The 16,339-nt window shown below is 52.1% G+C and overlaps 1 protein-coding gene across 1 annotated transcript; it reads left to right on the top strand.

The window, feature by feature from the left end:
- Nucleotides 1-352: 352 nt before the first annotated feature.
- On the top strand, nucleotides 353-2,343 carry Mrps12 (mitochondrial ribosomal protein S12). Its single transcript, XM_051162046.1, has 3 exons — nucleotides 353-401; nucleotides 595-756; nucleotides 1,928-2,343. Exons 1-3 carry the CDS (start codon nucleotides 353-355, stop codon nucleotides 2,323-2,325), a joined length of 609 nt encoding a protein of 202 aa, XP_051018003.1. The 3' UTR covers nucleotides 2,326-2,343.
- The last annotated feature ends 13,996 nt before the right edge of the window (nucleotides 2,344-16,339 follow it).

Here is a 16,339-nt window from a genome sequence, read left to right as displayed (position 1 = left end):
CGAGCCAATCAGACGCGGAAAGAACCTGTCCAATGAGGACGCTTGAGCGCAAGATGGATTCGTTCGTTTAGCCAATCGTCACCTTTATCCCGCCCCTTTGGGGGGGGTGACGCGGGAAAGGAGCAGCCAATCACTAAGGAGGATTCCCGGAAGGGGCTGGAAATAAGCGTCAGCGTGTCTGCGACCCTGCTAGGTCGGCGAGGTGCGTGCAGTCAGTCTGTTGTCCAGACATCTTTCTTTTTTCTCTCCTCGGGTTTTCCCCTTCCGGTACCCGGACGAGAGCGGGGTGTAGCTCCTGGGGGACCTGAGTGAGGCAGAAATTTCGTGGGGGGGGGGGGGACCGGGCGTCGAGATGTCCTGGCCGTGCCTCCTCCGTGGCCTCCCCACGTCCCTCAGTCGTGGTAAGTGAGCCTGGACCCCAGGGACGAGGCTGCCCGGGGGGCATCAGCTTTCCACACGGCCTCTCTGTTTTCGTTTTGGAGACAGGGCTTCACTGTAGCCCAGGCTAGCCTCTTCAGGGTGGCCTCGAACCCCTCACCACCACCCGCTTCAGTCTCCCCAAGGTCTGGCGTCACAGGCGTCACCGGGCTCCAGGGCCGGGCGGTGGGAAGCTCGTGTGCCCAGCAGAGCTGAAGGCAGTGGTAGTCATGGCTCTCGCGCACAGCCAGCGGGGCATCCCTGAGACGGTAGCGCCTAGTGGATGCTCTGAGTTTGTGCACGTACACTCCGATGTTCATGCGCCCACCGTGCCAACAGGTTCGAGTCTCAGCCTATCTCCCTAGTTAGGTGGCTCCCCGTTCCCTCCCCCCCCCCCCCCCCGTTTGTGTTTATTCCTTCAGCGAGGATTTATTGATGGCCTCCTATGCATGAGAAATCCAAGCCAGGAATTTTAGTCATTCATTCAAGTGCTATTTTATTTATTTAGTTAGTTAGTTTTGTTTTTGTTTTTTGAGACAGGGTTTCTCTATGTTAGCCTTGGCTGCCCTGGACTCATTTTTGTAGACGAGGCTAGCCTCGAACTCACAGAGATCACCTGCCTCTGCCTCCCGTTCAGTTTTGTGTATATAGGTGTTTTGCGTGTATATGTCTGTGCATCACGTTTGTGTGTGGCTCCCAATCCCCTAGAACTGGAGTTAACAGATGATTGTGAGCCGTCAGGTGGGTGCTGGGAATCGAACCCAGGTCCTCTGCAAGGGCAGTCAGTGCCCCTAACCCCCGAGCCACCTCTCCAGCTCCACAGAGCAGCCCTACTGATCTGTCTTGAAAACATCTCCTCCAGTGTTTGCACCTGCCTTTCCTTACATTGCCCTACAGCCACCATGGTCTCTTTGGGTTCTATTTGCTTTGACAGCTGGGGCACTTTGAACAAAGAGCCAGTGGGGATGGCAGCAGTGGCAGGTTGGGGAGGGAGAGGCTCTCTGAGAAGGCCTTGTTGGCATGTTCAGCTCACGTAAAATGTTACAGAAACGTAAGAGAATTACAGTGTAATCATGGCATAGTCATACAGGGAAGCTTCTGTGTCGTTCCTAATGCTGCTACTTATCTGTGCGTATGAGCGGCTTGCGTGCTTGCATATGTGTCTCACGTATGTGCAGTGTCCTTGGAGGCCGGCAGATCCCTCCAACTGTAGAGGTGGTTGTCAGCCACCATGTGGCGCTGGGATTCGAACCTGGGTCCTCTCTAAGAGCAGCCAATGCTCTTAACCACCGAGGCATCTTTCCAGCCCCTGTACGAATGTTTTGCCGGCATGTATGTAAGTGACATGCATGTGCCAGATCCCCTGGAACTTTGAGCCACTGTCATTCCTGAAAGCTCAACAAGTGTTTCTAACCACAGAGCCATCTGTCCACCCCCCCAACAAATACCTTTAGACATAAGCAGACATGACCTTACAAAGGGCTTGGGTCCCTTTCTAGAATATAAAAAGCAAGTAGTCTCTGCTGTGTCTCCTCAGGCCTAGCCCTAGCTCCCCAGCTCTGGGCCACCCGATCCATGGCCACCCTGAACCAGATGCACCGCTTAGGCCGCCGGAAGGAGCCCCCCAAGCCTCTGGGCCCCACAGAGGGCCGGCCGCAGCTGAAGGGGGTGGTGTTACGTACCTTCATCCGAAAGCCGAAGAAGCCCAACTCTGCCAACCGAAAGTGCTGCCGAGTGCGCCTCAGCACAGGCAAGGAGGCCGTCTGCTTCATCCCCGGGGAGGGCCACACCCTGCAGGAGCACCACGTGGTCCTCGTGGAGGGCGGTCGCACCCAGGACCTGCCTGGGGTCAAGCTCAAAGTCGTGAGGGGCAAGTATGACTGTGGCCACGTGCAAAAGAAGAAATGACCATAATTCTCAGTGGTCAGGTACTGGGGCCTTGGAAAGCAGCTCTCCCTCCCTGCTCCAGGGGCAGAGAGTCCTCGGCTCCTCGGGACTGCTGTTGCCCTGCGAGAGAGTTCTGGAAGTGACTTGGAAGGAAGTACTCCACTGGCCACTGGCTTCCACGGTCGGTGTCCGCAGGTTGGACCTCATGCTGGGATGGAGTTTGTAATAAACACATCTGCAGGTTGTGGCGTCAGTCAGTGTCTGTCCCCAAAGCGTGGTGGCAAATACACCTTAGTTCTCTCTCCCAGAAAACACTCCACCGACAGAGGAGCTGTTTTAGACCTGCACATGCTTAGTGCGCGCGCGGGCGCGTCCATGTGCATGCAGGTGCCCTTGGAGGCCAGAGGGTTAGGATCCCCCAGGAACTGGAGTGACGTTGGTTGTGAGCTGCCCAGTGGGGGTGCTGGGAACCAAATTTGGGTTTTCTGTAAGAGCAGTCTGTGTTCCTAACCCGTGAGCCATCTGCCAGCCCCTCTAGCACCAGTTTAGTGGGCAGATTGGGGGGATTTAGAATAGGCGTTGAGGGAGCTCCCCCGTAGCCTCCCGGCAGCCAGCTGTCTACAGGAGGGCAGAGGGCAGGAGAAAGGCTGTTACCTGGCAAGAGACAGTCGGTCTCAGAGGAACTGGGAAATGGTGCCAGCCTGGCAAAGGTGAGCTGCTGCATGCAGGCCAGTAGAGACAGACGGTGTCCCCAGGGGCATAGGAACAGGGACCCACAGCTGCACCTGAGGCTCCCCAGATCACCAGGGCTTCCTTGGAGGCTGCTTGGTCTAAGATGTCCTAGTGACCTCTGTCCCCTGCTGGCAGTCAGCCCGTCCCCACCATCCAGGCCTGGGGACCGAGGAGGGGTGGCTGCGGACAAGCCTGATGACCTGAGTGTGACTCCCTGGACCGGGTGGTGAAAGGAGAACCTGCTCAGCAAGCTGCGCTCTGGCCTCCCTCACAGCTGCGACGTGTCTGCGCCCACGGGGATTTACATTGAGAGTAACAGTAGCAAAAATAGCAGGGGCCGTGGTGGCGCACGCCTTTAATCCCAGCACTCAGGAGGCAGAGGCAGGCGGATCACTGTGAGTTCGTGGCCAGCCTGGTCTACAAGAGAGTCCAGAATAGCCAGGGCTACACAGAGAGACCCTGTCTCAAGAAACCTAAATAAATAAATAAGTAAATTTAAAAACCAGTAGCAAAGTTAGTTATGACGTAGCAATGAGAATAATTGTATGGCTGGGGGTCTCCACGACATGAGGAACTGTGTTAAAGGGCCCCAGCGTCAGGAAGGTTGAGAACCGCTGCTCTTCACAAAGTGCAAAAGTCCTGGTGAGTGTTGCTCATCCAGAAGATCCAAGTTCAGTTCTCAGCACCCACGTCGGGTGGCGCCTGCACTGACATGACACACTCACACGCGGACACATATAAGCCTTTCTTTTCCAGCACTCGGGAGGCAGAGGCAGGAGGATCACTGTGAGTTTGAGGCCAGCCTGGTCTACAAAGTGAGTCCAGGACAGCCAAGGCTACACAGAGAAACCCTGTCTCGAAAAACAAACAAAAAGGAGCTACAGGACTTATACGCTCAACCCCAAATTTATCTTCATTAAAAAAAAAAAAGTTCTTAAAAAAACAAACAAACAAAAAAAGCTAATTTATGTACAGAGTGCTTTGACTGCATGTACACCTGTAGACCAGAAGAGGGCACCAGATCTCATAGATGGTTATGAGCCACTAGGTGGTTGCTGGGAGTTGAACTCAGGACCTTTCGAAGGGCAGGCAGTGCCCTTAACCCCCGAGGCATCTCTCCAGCCCCCATCCATTTATTATTAATTGACTGCGAGAAGCTCTATATAGTCCCGGCTGGTCAGACTCACAGAGATCCACCCGCCTCTGCCTCTGAAGTGCTGGAATTAAAGGCGTGCAGCACCACTTGCTTATTTTGAGACAGGGTTTTAGGTAGCTCAGGCTAGCCTTGACCTCACTAAATCCGAGGAAGACTTTGAACTCCTGATCCTCCTGCCTCAGTCTCCTAAGTGCTGTGATTTGAAGTGTGCACCCTCAGGCCTGGCTCCTGTGTGCTTTTGTGAGACTTGATGTGCCTCAGTTTCTCAATTCTAGCGTAGTAACAGGGCAGTGGCTTTGGTTCATGCATTACAGCACCTTGAACATAGTAGGTGCTCAATAAACGCTGCACAACTGGGCTGTTGTCCTAATAAAATGGATTAGTTGCCTGGCGTGGTGGCGCATGCTTTTAATCCCAGCACTCGGGGAGGTGGAGGCAGGCGGATCTCTGTGAGTTCGAGGCCAGCCTGGTCTACAAAGCGAGCTCAGGACAGCCAGGGCTACACAGAGAAACTCTGTCTTGAAAACCCAAAAAAAAAAAAAAAAGAATTAGTTAATCAGTAAGCCTCTTGGAGGGAAGGCTATATGTGATAACAGTGGGGGGCACAGACCCTATAGATGAAACTGGAAACTCAGGCGCAGGCACCTCGAGATGGGCCAGGGATGGACAGTCAGGGCTGGCTTGGGTGAGGCAGAGAACCTGGCAACTTCATTTTCATATCTATCCAGTGGGCGGCCCCAAAGCCTGTAGCTGCAGCAGCAGCAGCAGTTCTCACTGTCAAGTGGCAGTGCGGTCTTCGGGTCCCTGCCAAGGTCAGAGATGACCCTCGAACCTTTGTTCTCCTCGGCTCTCGCTGCCTCACCTCCATCTCCTGGCTTCCTTCCTCATTAGCAGTCCGGGAGGGGCAGCACCTGGGTCAGAACCCTCCCCGCAGCGCCCTGTTCTCAAGCCAAAGGCAGGGTCCTCCCTGGGGCCTCGAGCTCCCGCACTGTCTGCTGCCCGCTCTGTCTCTAGTCTCATCTCCCCCTGCCCCAGGCACACAGACCCTCACGCCTCGGGGCCTTTGGTCTGGCTGTCCCCTCCATCAGAAGCGTGATTGCTTAAGTGCCGCACGGATCTCTGAGCCCTTCCCTGGCCTCATCACCAAACCTACTCACACCTTCTTTCTTCTTAAACTTTCCTCTTTAAAAATTTTCCTTGCTGGGCTGGAGAGGTGGCTCAGCGGTTAAGGGCACTGGCTGCTCTTCCAGAGGTCCTGAGTTCAATTCCCAGCAACCACATGGTGGCTCTCAACCATCTACAGTGTGATCTGGCGCCCTCTTCTGGTGTACAGGTGTAAATGCAGGCAGAGCACCAGGAACACAGTAAATAAATCCTTTAAAGAATAAAAATAAAAACATAGGTTTGACGTCACCTGTTCCTCTGGGTCCCTGAGAGAGCGAGCCTTGGTGGTAAAGCTTTTCCCTAATTTGCATAATGCCCTGGGTTGGAGCCTCAGAAAAGGGAGGGGTGGAGAATGGAAGAAAAAGGCAAGGCTAAGCCAAGCAAACCTTGAACCTTGTCTGCTGCATGTAAGGGACTCCAGGCCTCTCTCCTTGGGGTGCACACGGTACCTCACCCCCCGAGTCTGGAGGCTAAGTGTCAGTCCCTGGCTGAGACCATTTTGGGTGAGGGAACGCAGATACCGCCTGCCTGCTCCTGCTCAGCCACTGGGGAGCAAGTCTGAGTCTGCACGTCTGCTGGGAGGTTATCGTCGGTTGGCATAGCAACCGGGGATGCCGCTGACATTCCATCTGCAAGGACCCATGGCGACGACGGTACATTCCAGAAAGGACTAAGACGGATGGCGTTTCCTATCTAACACGTGGCTCCATGCTTCTGCCACTCCCAAGGCCTCTGGTACTTACAGAAGTGACATCACCAAGGGACTTTCCAGGTGGCACTCTAAAAATGTCTGTGCCTCCTTCTGGGGTCCTGTTCCTTCTCAGAAGCCATAGAATGTTGTTAAGTGGTTAACAATTGGCGGGGGGGGGGGGGGGGGGGGGAGAGACGGGGCAGGCTGAAGTCTGTATAGCCTTGGTTGCTGCCCGAGATGCGAATCACACACAAACACACCTCCCCGGTGAGGTCCCTCAACTGGGAGGTTAGAGAGAGATGCGCGCAATTTGTCGGCTTGAGCCGCTGTAAGCCTGCGCCCCCCACCCCCACCCGGAGTCAGCTGTTGACATTTTAGCCTGAAGAGACACAAGGAGACACCAACACAGGTACCAACGTAAAAGTTGTCCTCAGGGCCTGGCGGTGGTGGCACACGCCTTTAATCCCACCACTGGGGAGGCGGAGGCAGGCGGATCGCTGTGAGTTTGAGTCTCGAAAAACAAACAAACAAACAAAAAGATGCCGTCAGGTGACCCGGCCTCCTCTTCCATCTGATCGCAGTGACGTGAGGCCCCTGAGTGTGGGTCAGTTGGCTGAGCCCAGTTCTCGGAGCATTTGAAAGAAAACAAAGTCATTATTTATCCAACCCCCCAGCTTTGTCCTTCCAAGACAAGGCAACTACACTCTCCCCCTCTCAATCCAAGGTTCCTCTTCTTCTTCCTGTCTTTCTGTTTCTTTTCTTAGGTGTGTGTGTGTGTGTGTGTGGTGTGTGTGTGTGTCTTACCATGTATCCCCGGCTGACCTGGAACTCGATACATAAACCAGGCTACGTTTGAACTCGCCGAGATTCTCCTGCCTCTGCCTTGGCAGAGCTGGGATTAAAGGCATGTGCCACCACACTTAGCTTTTTTTTTTTTTTTTTTTTGGTTTTTCGAGGCAGGGTTTCTCTGTGTAGCCTTGGCTGTCCTGGACTCACTTTGTAGACCAGGCTGGCCTCGAACTCACAGAGATCCACCTGCCTCTGCCTCCCGAGTGCTGGGATTAAAGGCGTGCGCCACCACCCGGCTTTTTTTTTTTTAATTACATTAATTTCAATTCTCTTGTACCAGGTGGATCTTGGGGGATGGTAGTCAGGCGTGTCACCAGGCGCTTTTACCCACTGAGCCTTGTCCTCAGCCCTCAAGTGTTCTAGAAATCGTCGGCAGTCTTTGTTTTCGTTGGTGTTGTCATACAGGCGACATCCAGCGCAAGCCGGATTAGCGTATGCGGTGCGCCTCCCGCCTCAGTCTGGCTGGGACCTGCTGCTGGAGAACGTGTTGAATTAAAATTGGGCCCTTTGATAAAAAGTCTTTTTCTTTTCTCTGACGGCTGCCACGCACGATGCTACGGGGTTTCCAGTACGGGGCACCGGAGGCCGGCTTCTGGGTTCCCTCGTGGCACGCGCCAGCCGGCTGCGGTGTCACCGGGATTCTCCGGCGCCAGGCTCCGGCCACGTGCGGCCAACAGCACCGCCTCGCCCCAGACACCTCCCTGATTGCGGTTTTGTCCCACATCCTACGGATAATGCACTTGCGGCAAATTCCATCCCAGCCTGGGGCTGTGCTGGTCTTTTTACTGTGCTCTCTTTGGATTTCTTCTCCTCTTAAGTTTTTATTTTTGAGCATTTGCTTCTTTGAGTGCGTGTTGTTTGCGTGCGGATGCCCTCCTGACACAGCACGCGTGTGGCAGTCACAGGGCAGTTTGCAGGTGTCGGCATTTTCCTCCTACTGGGTGGTTTCCGAGGATGAATTCAGGTTGTCCAGCTTGGCGCCAAGTGCCCTTTCTCCCTGAGCCCTTTTTGGTGCCTCCCTCCCTCCCTCCCTCCCTCCTTCCCTTCCTCCCTTTCTTCCTTATGTTGCTCAGGCTGGCCTTGAACTACTGGGCTTATAATATCCTCTTGACTCAAGTCCCCCAGGTAGCAAAGAAAACAGACATACACTCAGGAACACACCCACACACATAAAAGAAAAGAAAATGATGTTTTAAAAGTAATACTTTCATACGTATACGTGTCTGGCCTGGTGCCTGAGAGGTCAGAGGGGCCATTGGATCCCCTAGAATATCCGCTACGGATGATTGGGAGGCACTGTGTGTGTGTGTGTGTGTGTGTGTGTGTGTGTGTGTGTGTGCGCGCGCGCGTGTGTGTGTGTGTGTGCGCGCGCGCGCGGGCCCGCAAGTGCGGGCATGCACATAAAGAGGTCAGAGGGCAGCTTGCTGGTTCTTTCTTTCTGCCTCGTGGGCTCTGGGGATCAGACTCAGACCATCAGTTTTGGGGTGCCCCCGAGCCATCTGGCCGGCCTGTTGTTTCTTTTGTTTAGTACTAGTTTTCCTGAGACAGAGCCTTGCTATGCTGTTCGCCCTGCCTGAGCCTCCCGAGTGCAGAGATCACAGGTACCGCGACCCAGCTGCGCCTGCCTCCCGTGTGCTGAGATCAGAGGCGCGTGCGCCATCACCGCCTGGTCCCCTGTCACACTTAATAGCTCTGAGTCATCAATACACGTTTCCAATGACTGTGCGGTTCCAGGCTCCTGGCTAGTCTCTGATTGACACATACACCACACATTCCCCGAACCTGGCTTCCTCCTTCAGGGCAGACAGCGTCTCAGCAACTCATCCACATTGTCGGATGCACCCCTCAGCGACCCGTTTCCTTTTTATGGCTGAGTAATATGCCAGTGACCAGACAGACAGAAATCTGTGGATCCCCTCGCCGTGATGGGTGCGTGACTCCCTTCCCATTTGGAGCTGTTTATGAATGAGTGTTTGTGTGTGAACATAGGTTACATTTCTCTTGCGTAAATCCCTAGGGATGGAATTATTGGGCCACAGGATAAGTATGCGTTTCAGTGTACAACAGAATGCTCCAGGGAGTTGGAGAGATGACTCAGTGGCTAAGCTTGCCGGCTGCTCTTCCAGAAGATCTGGGTTCAATTCCCAGCACACACGTGGTAATTCCAACTTACCTGTCATTTCATTTCCAAGAGATCTGATGCCTTCTTATAGCCTATACAGGTACTGTATTCACACTGTAGACCAGGCTGGCCTTGAACTCAGAGATATGTCTGCCTCTGGCTGCGAGTGCTGGGACTAAAGGTGTCTGACTGGATGGAAATAACATTAAATTTCATTTTATTTTGTGGGTATTGGTGTCCCTGGATAAATGTCTGTGCACATGTAAATGCAGTGCCCTTAGAGGCCAGAAGAGGGCGACAGATCCCCAGAACTGGACTTTTTTTTTGTTTGTTTGTTTGTTTGTTTTTTGAGACACGGTTTCTCTGTGTCTTGGCTGTCCTAGACTTGCTTTGTAGACCAGGCTGGCCTCGCACTCACAGTCATCCTCCTGCCTCTGCCTCCCAAGTGCTGGGATTAAAGGCGTGTGTCACCAAGCCCGGCTAGGACTGGACTTATTGTATGGTTGCGAGCCTGCATGTAGGTACTGGAAGTTGAACCCAGGTCCTCTGGAAGAAGAGTCACCAGTGCTCTAAACTGATTGGCTATTTCTCCAGTCCCAAGGAATCTCTGGGAGGTACAGGCTTGCTGGAGGAAGTGCCTCGTTGTGGGTAGGCGTTGAGGTTTTATGTGTTTTTTTTTTTTTTTCTCACTTCCTGTTCTCTCTGCTTCTTGTTGAATTTTGACCAGCCAGCTTCCCCCTCCGGCCGCCATGGCATGCCCTCCCCACTACCACGACACGTCTCCCTCTGGCACCCTGAGCTAAAGTGAAACCCTTTCTTCCTTCTGTTGCTTTTGGTCATGGTGTTTGCTGCAACCACTGAAAAGTAACGAATGCAACTCTTACAATAAATAAATAACATGTGAAAAAAAAAAGAAAGAAAACTTTTTTCTTTTAGATTTTTCTTTGCTTTTTTTTTAAATATGTATGAGTGCTCTATCTGCATGTACGCCAGCCCACCAGCAGAGGGCACCAGATCTTAGTACAGATGGTTGTGAGCCACCATGTGGGTGCTGGGAACTGAACTCAGGATCCTCTGGAAGAGCAGACAGTGCTCTTAACCTCTGAGCCATCTCTCCAGTCCCAAGAAAACGTTTTAAAAGGATGAATTTTGATCATTAGAGGTGGACATGGCAGCTGACACCTGTGACACCAACAGCCTAGAGCACACTGGCCCTCAGCCTTCCTGATGCTGTGACCCTTCACTACAGTTCCTGGTGCTGGGGTGGCCCCCGACCATAAAATCATTTCATTGCTACTTCATAACTGTAATTTTGCTACTGGTATGAATCGTGATGCAAAAATGCATTATGCGACCCCCAAAGAGGTTGGGACCCACAGGTTGAGAACCACTGATCTAGAGGCAGAAGCAGGGGGACCATGCATTCAAGGTCATCTTTGGTTCCACAGTTAGTCCAACCTGCCTCGTAATAAATAACTGAAGAAATAAACTTTAAAAATAAAAACAGGTCTGGACTCCTGAAGTGTCTGGCTCCAGGAGGTGTGTTGGAGACTGCGGTGTCTAATACCCGCTGACCCTAACAGCTGTGGGGAAAGCCCGTGGCCTCAGGGCCCTTGGCAAACGGCTCCCTGCAGTTGTGATGGCTTTATTATGATTATGGCGAGGGCCAGAATGAGGGTTCCAGATGGCAACCCCGGGGCAGGACAGGAGGCATGTGGGTTGAGACTGGTGCAGGGGAAAGCGCTGGCACAGAGGGCCCATCTCACAGCCCCACTGGGCCACTAGCAGAATTTTATTTTATTTTATTTTGGTTTTTCAAGACAGGGTCTCTCTGTGTAGTCCTGGCTGTCCTGGACTCGCTTTGTAGACCAGGCTGGCCTCGAACTCACAGCGATCCGACTGCCTCTGCCTCCCGAGTGCCGGGATTAAAGGTGTGCGCCACCACTGCCTGGTCACTAGCTGAATTTTAAAAGGGCAGAGAAGAGATTCCGTTCAAAAAAAAAAAAAAAAAAAAGTTACCAAGTGACCAAGTCAGACTCAAAGAAAGAAAGAAAATCAGAGAGGACTCAGGAACAGTTAGCAGTCTTCACAGCTGAAGATGTCGCAGTAGTTAAAAAAAAAAAACTGGTGGCGCACGCCGTTAATCCCAGCACTCTGGAGGCAGAGGCAGGTGCATCGTTGTGAGTTCGAGGCCAGCCTGGTCTACAGAGTGAGTCCAGGACAGCCAGGGCTACACAGAGAAACCTTGTCTCGAAAAACCAAAAAATAAAATAAATTCAGATTTGTGACATTTATATTTTCAAGATAGGGAGTTAAATAAACTGAAGATAAATAAATAAGTAAATGAATAAATAAAAGGCCTAACCTCAAAAGAACACATTTTAAATTGGGAGGTGTGGCCACAGCTGAAATGCATCATGTAGCTAAGTAGGGAAATGGCGTCAGCCAGACGCCTCTCGGGGCTACTGTGAAGACACGTGTTTTGTTTTTGTTTTTCTTTTTCTTTTTGGTTGGATATTTGAAATGGCAAGGGTAGGGCTGCAAAAGTGGGCGTTGGGAGATCCGTTCCTTTCTTTTTTTTGTTTGCATTTAAATATAAAAAATTGGGTGCTTGTGGTTGCGTATGTGTTTGGTGTGTATGTTTGGGTGTGTATGTCGGAGGACAACATGTAGGGGAAGTCTGTTCTTGCCTTTCAACTCCGAGTCTACCAAAGAAAACACAAACACACACACACACACACACACACACACACACACACACACACTCGAGAAAAGTCAAGCCTTTTCAGTGGGACTGGTAGCTTTGCAACTTGCTTGTGCACAGCTCAGTGGAAGAGAGCCTGGCTAACAACGGAAGAGTCTGGAAGAGGATGCAGGGTGCAGGGTGCCGGATGCGCCAGTGGAGAGAGCCCTCCATCCTCCAGATTGTCCCAACTGCTGCTGTGGACGCCGCCCTGGGTCCCTACCTGGCCCGGAGCTCACCTGGAGGCCTGTTCGGAGGAGGCGGCGGCGGGAAACAGTTGCCCTCGGTGCAGGGAGACCTGGGACCTGGGATCCTGACGGACCGTCTTCTACCGTGCTCCGGGTCCCGGGGGCGTGGGGGCGTGGCGTGGGGGAGGGGCGGGGAGGGGAGGGGGAGGGACGGGGGGGGGCGAGCCATAGGGCAAGGTTCCAGCCTGAGATAGCCTGACCCAGGACCGCCGAGCCAGGAAACTCCGGTCCCCCACATGGCTCTTACCCCGCACCACACCGCATCCCACCCGGTCCCTCCCGAACCAGCCAGCTTTTCCCAAGGTCGCTAGGAGACGGCTCAGCTGTGGCTCTGACCTCCCTGGGGTTGAAAGCGGAGGATGAAAGGGAGCCAGGGTGCGCGGTTCTCAGAAGCAGAATCTGTCCTCAGCAGAACGGCGCAACAGGCAGGCTCCGCGGCAGCAATTAGCGAACCCCTCGCCTCCTCCCAGTCTAGGAGGGCCCCTGTGACTAAGCGTCCTTTAAAATTTTAACTTATTTACGCATATATCAATTCTCCTCCTCCTCCCTCCCCCTCCCTCCTCCTCCCCTTCCCCCTCCCCTTCCCCCTCCTCCTCCTACTCTGTGTTCCCAGCAGCGTCGGGGGCGGGGGGGTGGCAGGGGTGCTCCACACTTATGGCATGGAAGTTATAGACAGGCTAAAGTGGCTGAGTGTGGCGCTGCATGCCTGCAGTCCCACCGCTGTGGAAGTGGAGGCAGGAGGATAGTGAATTTGAGGCTAGCTGAGGCTACATAGTTGCAGGCCAGCCTGGGTTACATGAAAGCCTACCTTGTCAGGCCAACCAGGGCTGTGGATAGAGCGCTTGGCCAGCGCGAGCCAGGCACAGGGTTCAGCCCCAGGGACTGCGCAAACCGAGGGTGCCCGCATGGTCTGTAGTCTCAAGCACTAGAGAGGGTGAGTGAGGCAGGACGGCGCTGGTGGAGGAAAAAGAAACAGGGACTTCCCCCCTCCCCAATGCATGACAAACAAACAAACAAACAAACAGCTTTCCCGTGCCGGTGGGCACTCCAGATCCTAGGATCCCAGCACCACCGGGGAAACTCTCAGAAATCAGCTGGTTTACCTGTGCCCCAGGTTTGTGCCCAGCATATCCCTGGGGCTCAGGGAGACTTTAGCCAACACCTCTGGGTGAGCAGAGCCTTACAGAGATTATTGAGTTATCTTCAGGATTTTCTGCAAGTGCTTGGTGAAGGATCTTGTAACTTGGTGTGGGGGCGCCTGAGCTGGTGTTTGATTTTACTCATTTTCCCTGTTTTGGGGTGTTGAGGATTCCACCCATGGCTTTGTATTGAGGAAATAAAAGGAGATTACTGCTTTTTTTTTTCTCCTTTTTCCTTTCAAATGTATGTGTATGCTGAAGCTGGAGAGGTGACTCCGAGGTTAATGGCACTGGTTGCTCTCTTCCAGAGGGTCCACTACCAGTATCCACAAGGCTGCTAACAATTTGTAACTCCAGTGTCCGAGATCTGACTCCCTCTTCCGGCCATTCTGGGAACTGCGCGCGCGCACATCCCCCACCCCCCACCCCCCACACGCAAAATGCCCATGCATATAACACAAATAAATCTAAAATAATTTTAAAAAAGAACTTATAGCCGGGTGTAATGTCGTACGCCTGTAATCCCAGCACTCGGGAGGCAGAGGCAGACGAATCACTATGAGTTTGATGCCAGCCTGGTCTACAAAGCGAGTCCAGGACAGCCAAGGCTACATACATAGAGAGACCCTGTTTTGAAAAACAAAACAAAACCTTATGAGTATACATGTGTGGGTGCATTTGGGTGCAGGTGATCCAGACGCTAGAAGGCCCAGAGTTTAAATAAAGGGGGAGGGGAAGATACACTGTCTTTCTTAGCTACTAGAGTTCTACTTAAAAGTATTAATTCTCTCTTTAAAGCTAGGAAATTGTAACATCCACTTTCTAGGCTTGTTTGATTAATGTTCTGCCAAATCCAGTTTCAACAGTTTCACGGCCCACTTAGAATGGAACTTAATTAAATTCTCTAAATATTCTGCTTTTACAAATTTAAGCCATTCGATTTCCTTCCAAAGCTCAATAGAAGAAGGGCCAGCCACAACACTTAGCGCTTATAATAGATTAAACACATTGAGCTCTTTAAACGCCGCAGTACCGCAGACTCAGGAGGAAGCCCTCCCTCCTAGCCCACAGTTCAGTGACAAATTTTGGGTCTTTAACAACAAATTACTCAACGACACAATCTGTGTTGGGCACATTTGTCACACCTTTTAAATGCTGGATTCTTTCAACATTAAAAAGAAATGAGATGGGGCCTGGAGGGATGGCTCGGCTGGCAAAAGCGCTTGCTGCTCTCACAGAGGACCTGAGATCAGTTCCCAGCACCCACATCTGGTGGCTCACAACTGCCTGTTACCAAGCTCTAGAAGACACTCTCATCTGGCCCCAAGAGCACCCACATGCACGTGGTGTACACACACACACACACACACACACACCTAAAAATGATGAAAATGGCCGGTATGGTAGTGCATGCCTTTAGTCTCAGCACTCAGGAGACAGAGGAAGGTGGATTTCTGTGAGTTCCAGGCCAGCCTGGCCTATATAATGAGTTCTGAGCCAGCCAGGGCTGCATAGTGAGACTCTGCCTAAAAAAAAAAAAAATATATAATAATAATAATAATAATAATAATAATAATAATAATAATAATAATAATAAGAAGAAGAAGAAGAAGAAGAAGAAGAAGAAGAAGTAGGCATTAAGCCGGGCAGTAGTGATACTACATGCCTTTAATCCCAGCACTCAGGAGGCAGAGGCAGGCAGATCACTGTGAGTTTGAGGCCAGCCTGGTCTACAAAGGGAGTCCAGGACAGCCAAGGCTACACAGAGAAACCCTGTCTCAAAAACCGGACACATACACAGAGAGAGAGAGGTTTAAAAAACAACCAGGTATTAACTGCCAACTACAATTATCCCTTCACAGCTCATTCTCTTCTTTTCTCTTCCCTCCCTCCTTCTGCCCCTCTGAAAATTCAATTAAAATATAATTACATAGTCTCCTCCTCCTATGTGTCCTCTCCCCTACTCTGTCCCCAATCCGTGCGGCCTTCTCTTCCCTCACCATTGCTTTTACATGGCCATACAAATGAGTAAACGTACAAATGCAACCTGCTGAGGCCCTGCACGCGTGTCCATTTGCTGCTGGCTAGCCAATCTGGGGATCAGCCCTGGGGAAAATGAATTCTCCTGCTTCTGTTCTCCCTCCTGTTCACTGTGAGCCTCCCTGGCTTAGCATGAAAAGTTGCTTATAAGCCAGGCGGTGGTGGCGCACGCCTTTAATCCCAGCACTCAGGAGGCAGAGGCAGTTGAAAAACATCCTGTATGGTCTATGGAAGGTTATAGAAGTAACTCCCAAAGCAGAGAGAGAGAGAGAGACAGAGACAGAGAAAGAGAGAGAGAGACAGAGAGAGGAGACAGACAGAGAGAGAGAGAGAGACAGAGAGAGAGAGAGAGAGAGAGAAACAGAGAGAGAGAGACAGAGACAGAGAGACAGAGAGAGGAGACAGAGAGAGAGAGAGAGAGGAGACAGAGACAGAGAAAGAGAGAGAGAGAGGAGGAGACAGAGAGAGAGAGACAGAGGAGACAGAGACAGAGACAGAGAGAGGAGGAGACAGAGAGAGGAGACAGACAGAGAGAGAGAGAGAGAGACAGAGACAGAGAGACAGAGAGAGGAGACAGAGAGAGAGAGACAGAGACAGAGACAGAGAGAGGAGACAGAGAGAGAGAGACAGAGACAGAGACAGAGAGAGGAGGAGACAGAGAGAGAGAGAGAGGAGACAGAGAGAGAGAGAGAGAGAGAGAGGAGACAGAGAGAGAGACAGAGACAGAGACAGAGACAGAGACAGAGAGAGGAGGAGACAGAGAGACAGAGAGAGAGAGGAGACAGAGAGAGAGACAGAGAGAGAGAGAGAGAGAGAGAGAGAGGAGGAGACAGAGAGACAGAGAGAGAGAGGAGACAGAGAGAGAGAGGAGACAGAGAGAGAGACAGAGAGAGAGAGAGAAAGAGACAGAGAGAGAGAGAGAGAGAGGAGGAGACACAGAGAGAGAGACAGAGAGAGGAGACAGAGAGAGGAGACAGAGAGAGAGGAGACAGAGAGAGAGAGAGAGAGAGAGAGAGCGCGCGCTTTGGCATCACTTCTCTTTCAGACGCTCCTAGAGAAAAGTGCTTCAGACCCACAAGTCAAGGTCCCAGCGTCTGTGGTTGCTGTGGCTTTTGCCGATTTGCTGTCTAGCAGGTCTTCTGGAGTCCTGA

Source organism: Acomys russatus, chromosome 19, assembly GCF_903995435.1.
Source record: "Acomys russatus chromosome 19, mAcoRus1.1, whole genome shotgun sequence".
Taxonomy (NCBI): Eukaryota; Metazoa; Chordata; class Mammalia; order Rodentia; family Muridae; genus Acomys; species Acomys russatus.
This window is presented reverse-complemented; position numbering and strand designations above follow the sequence as displayed.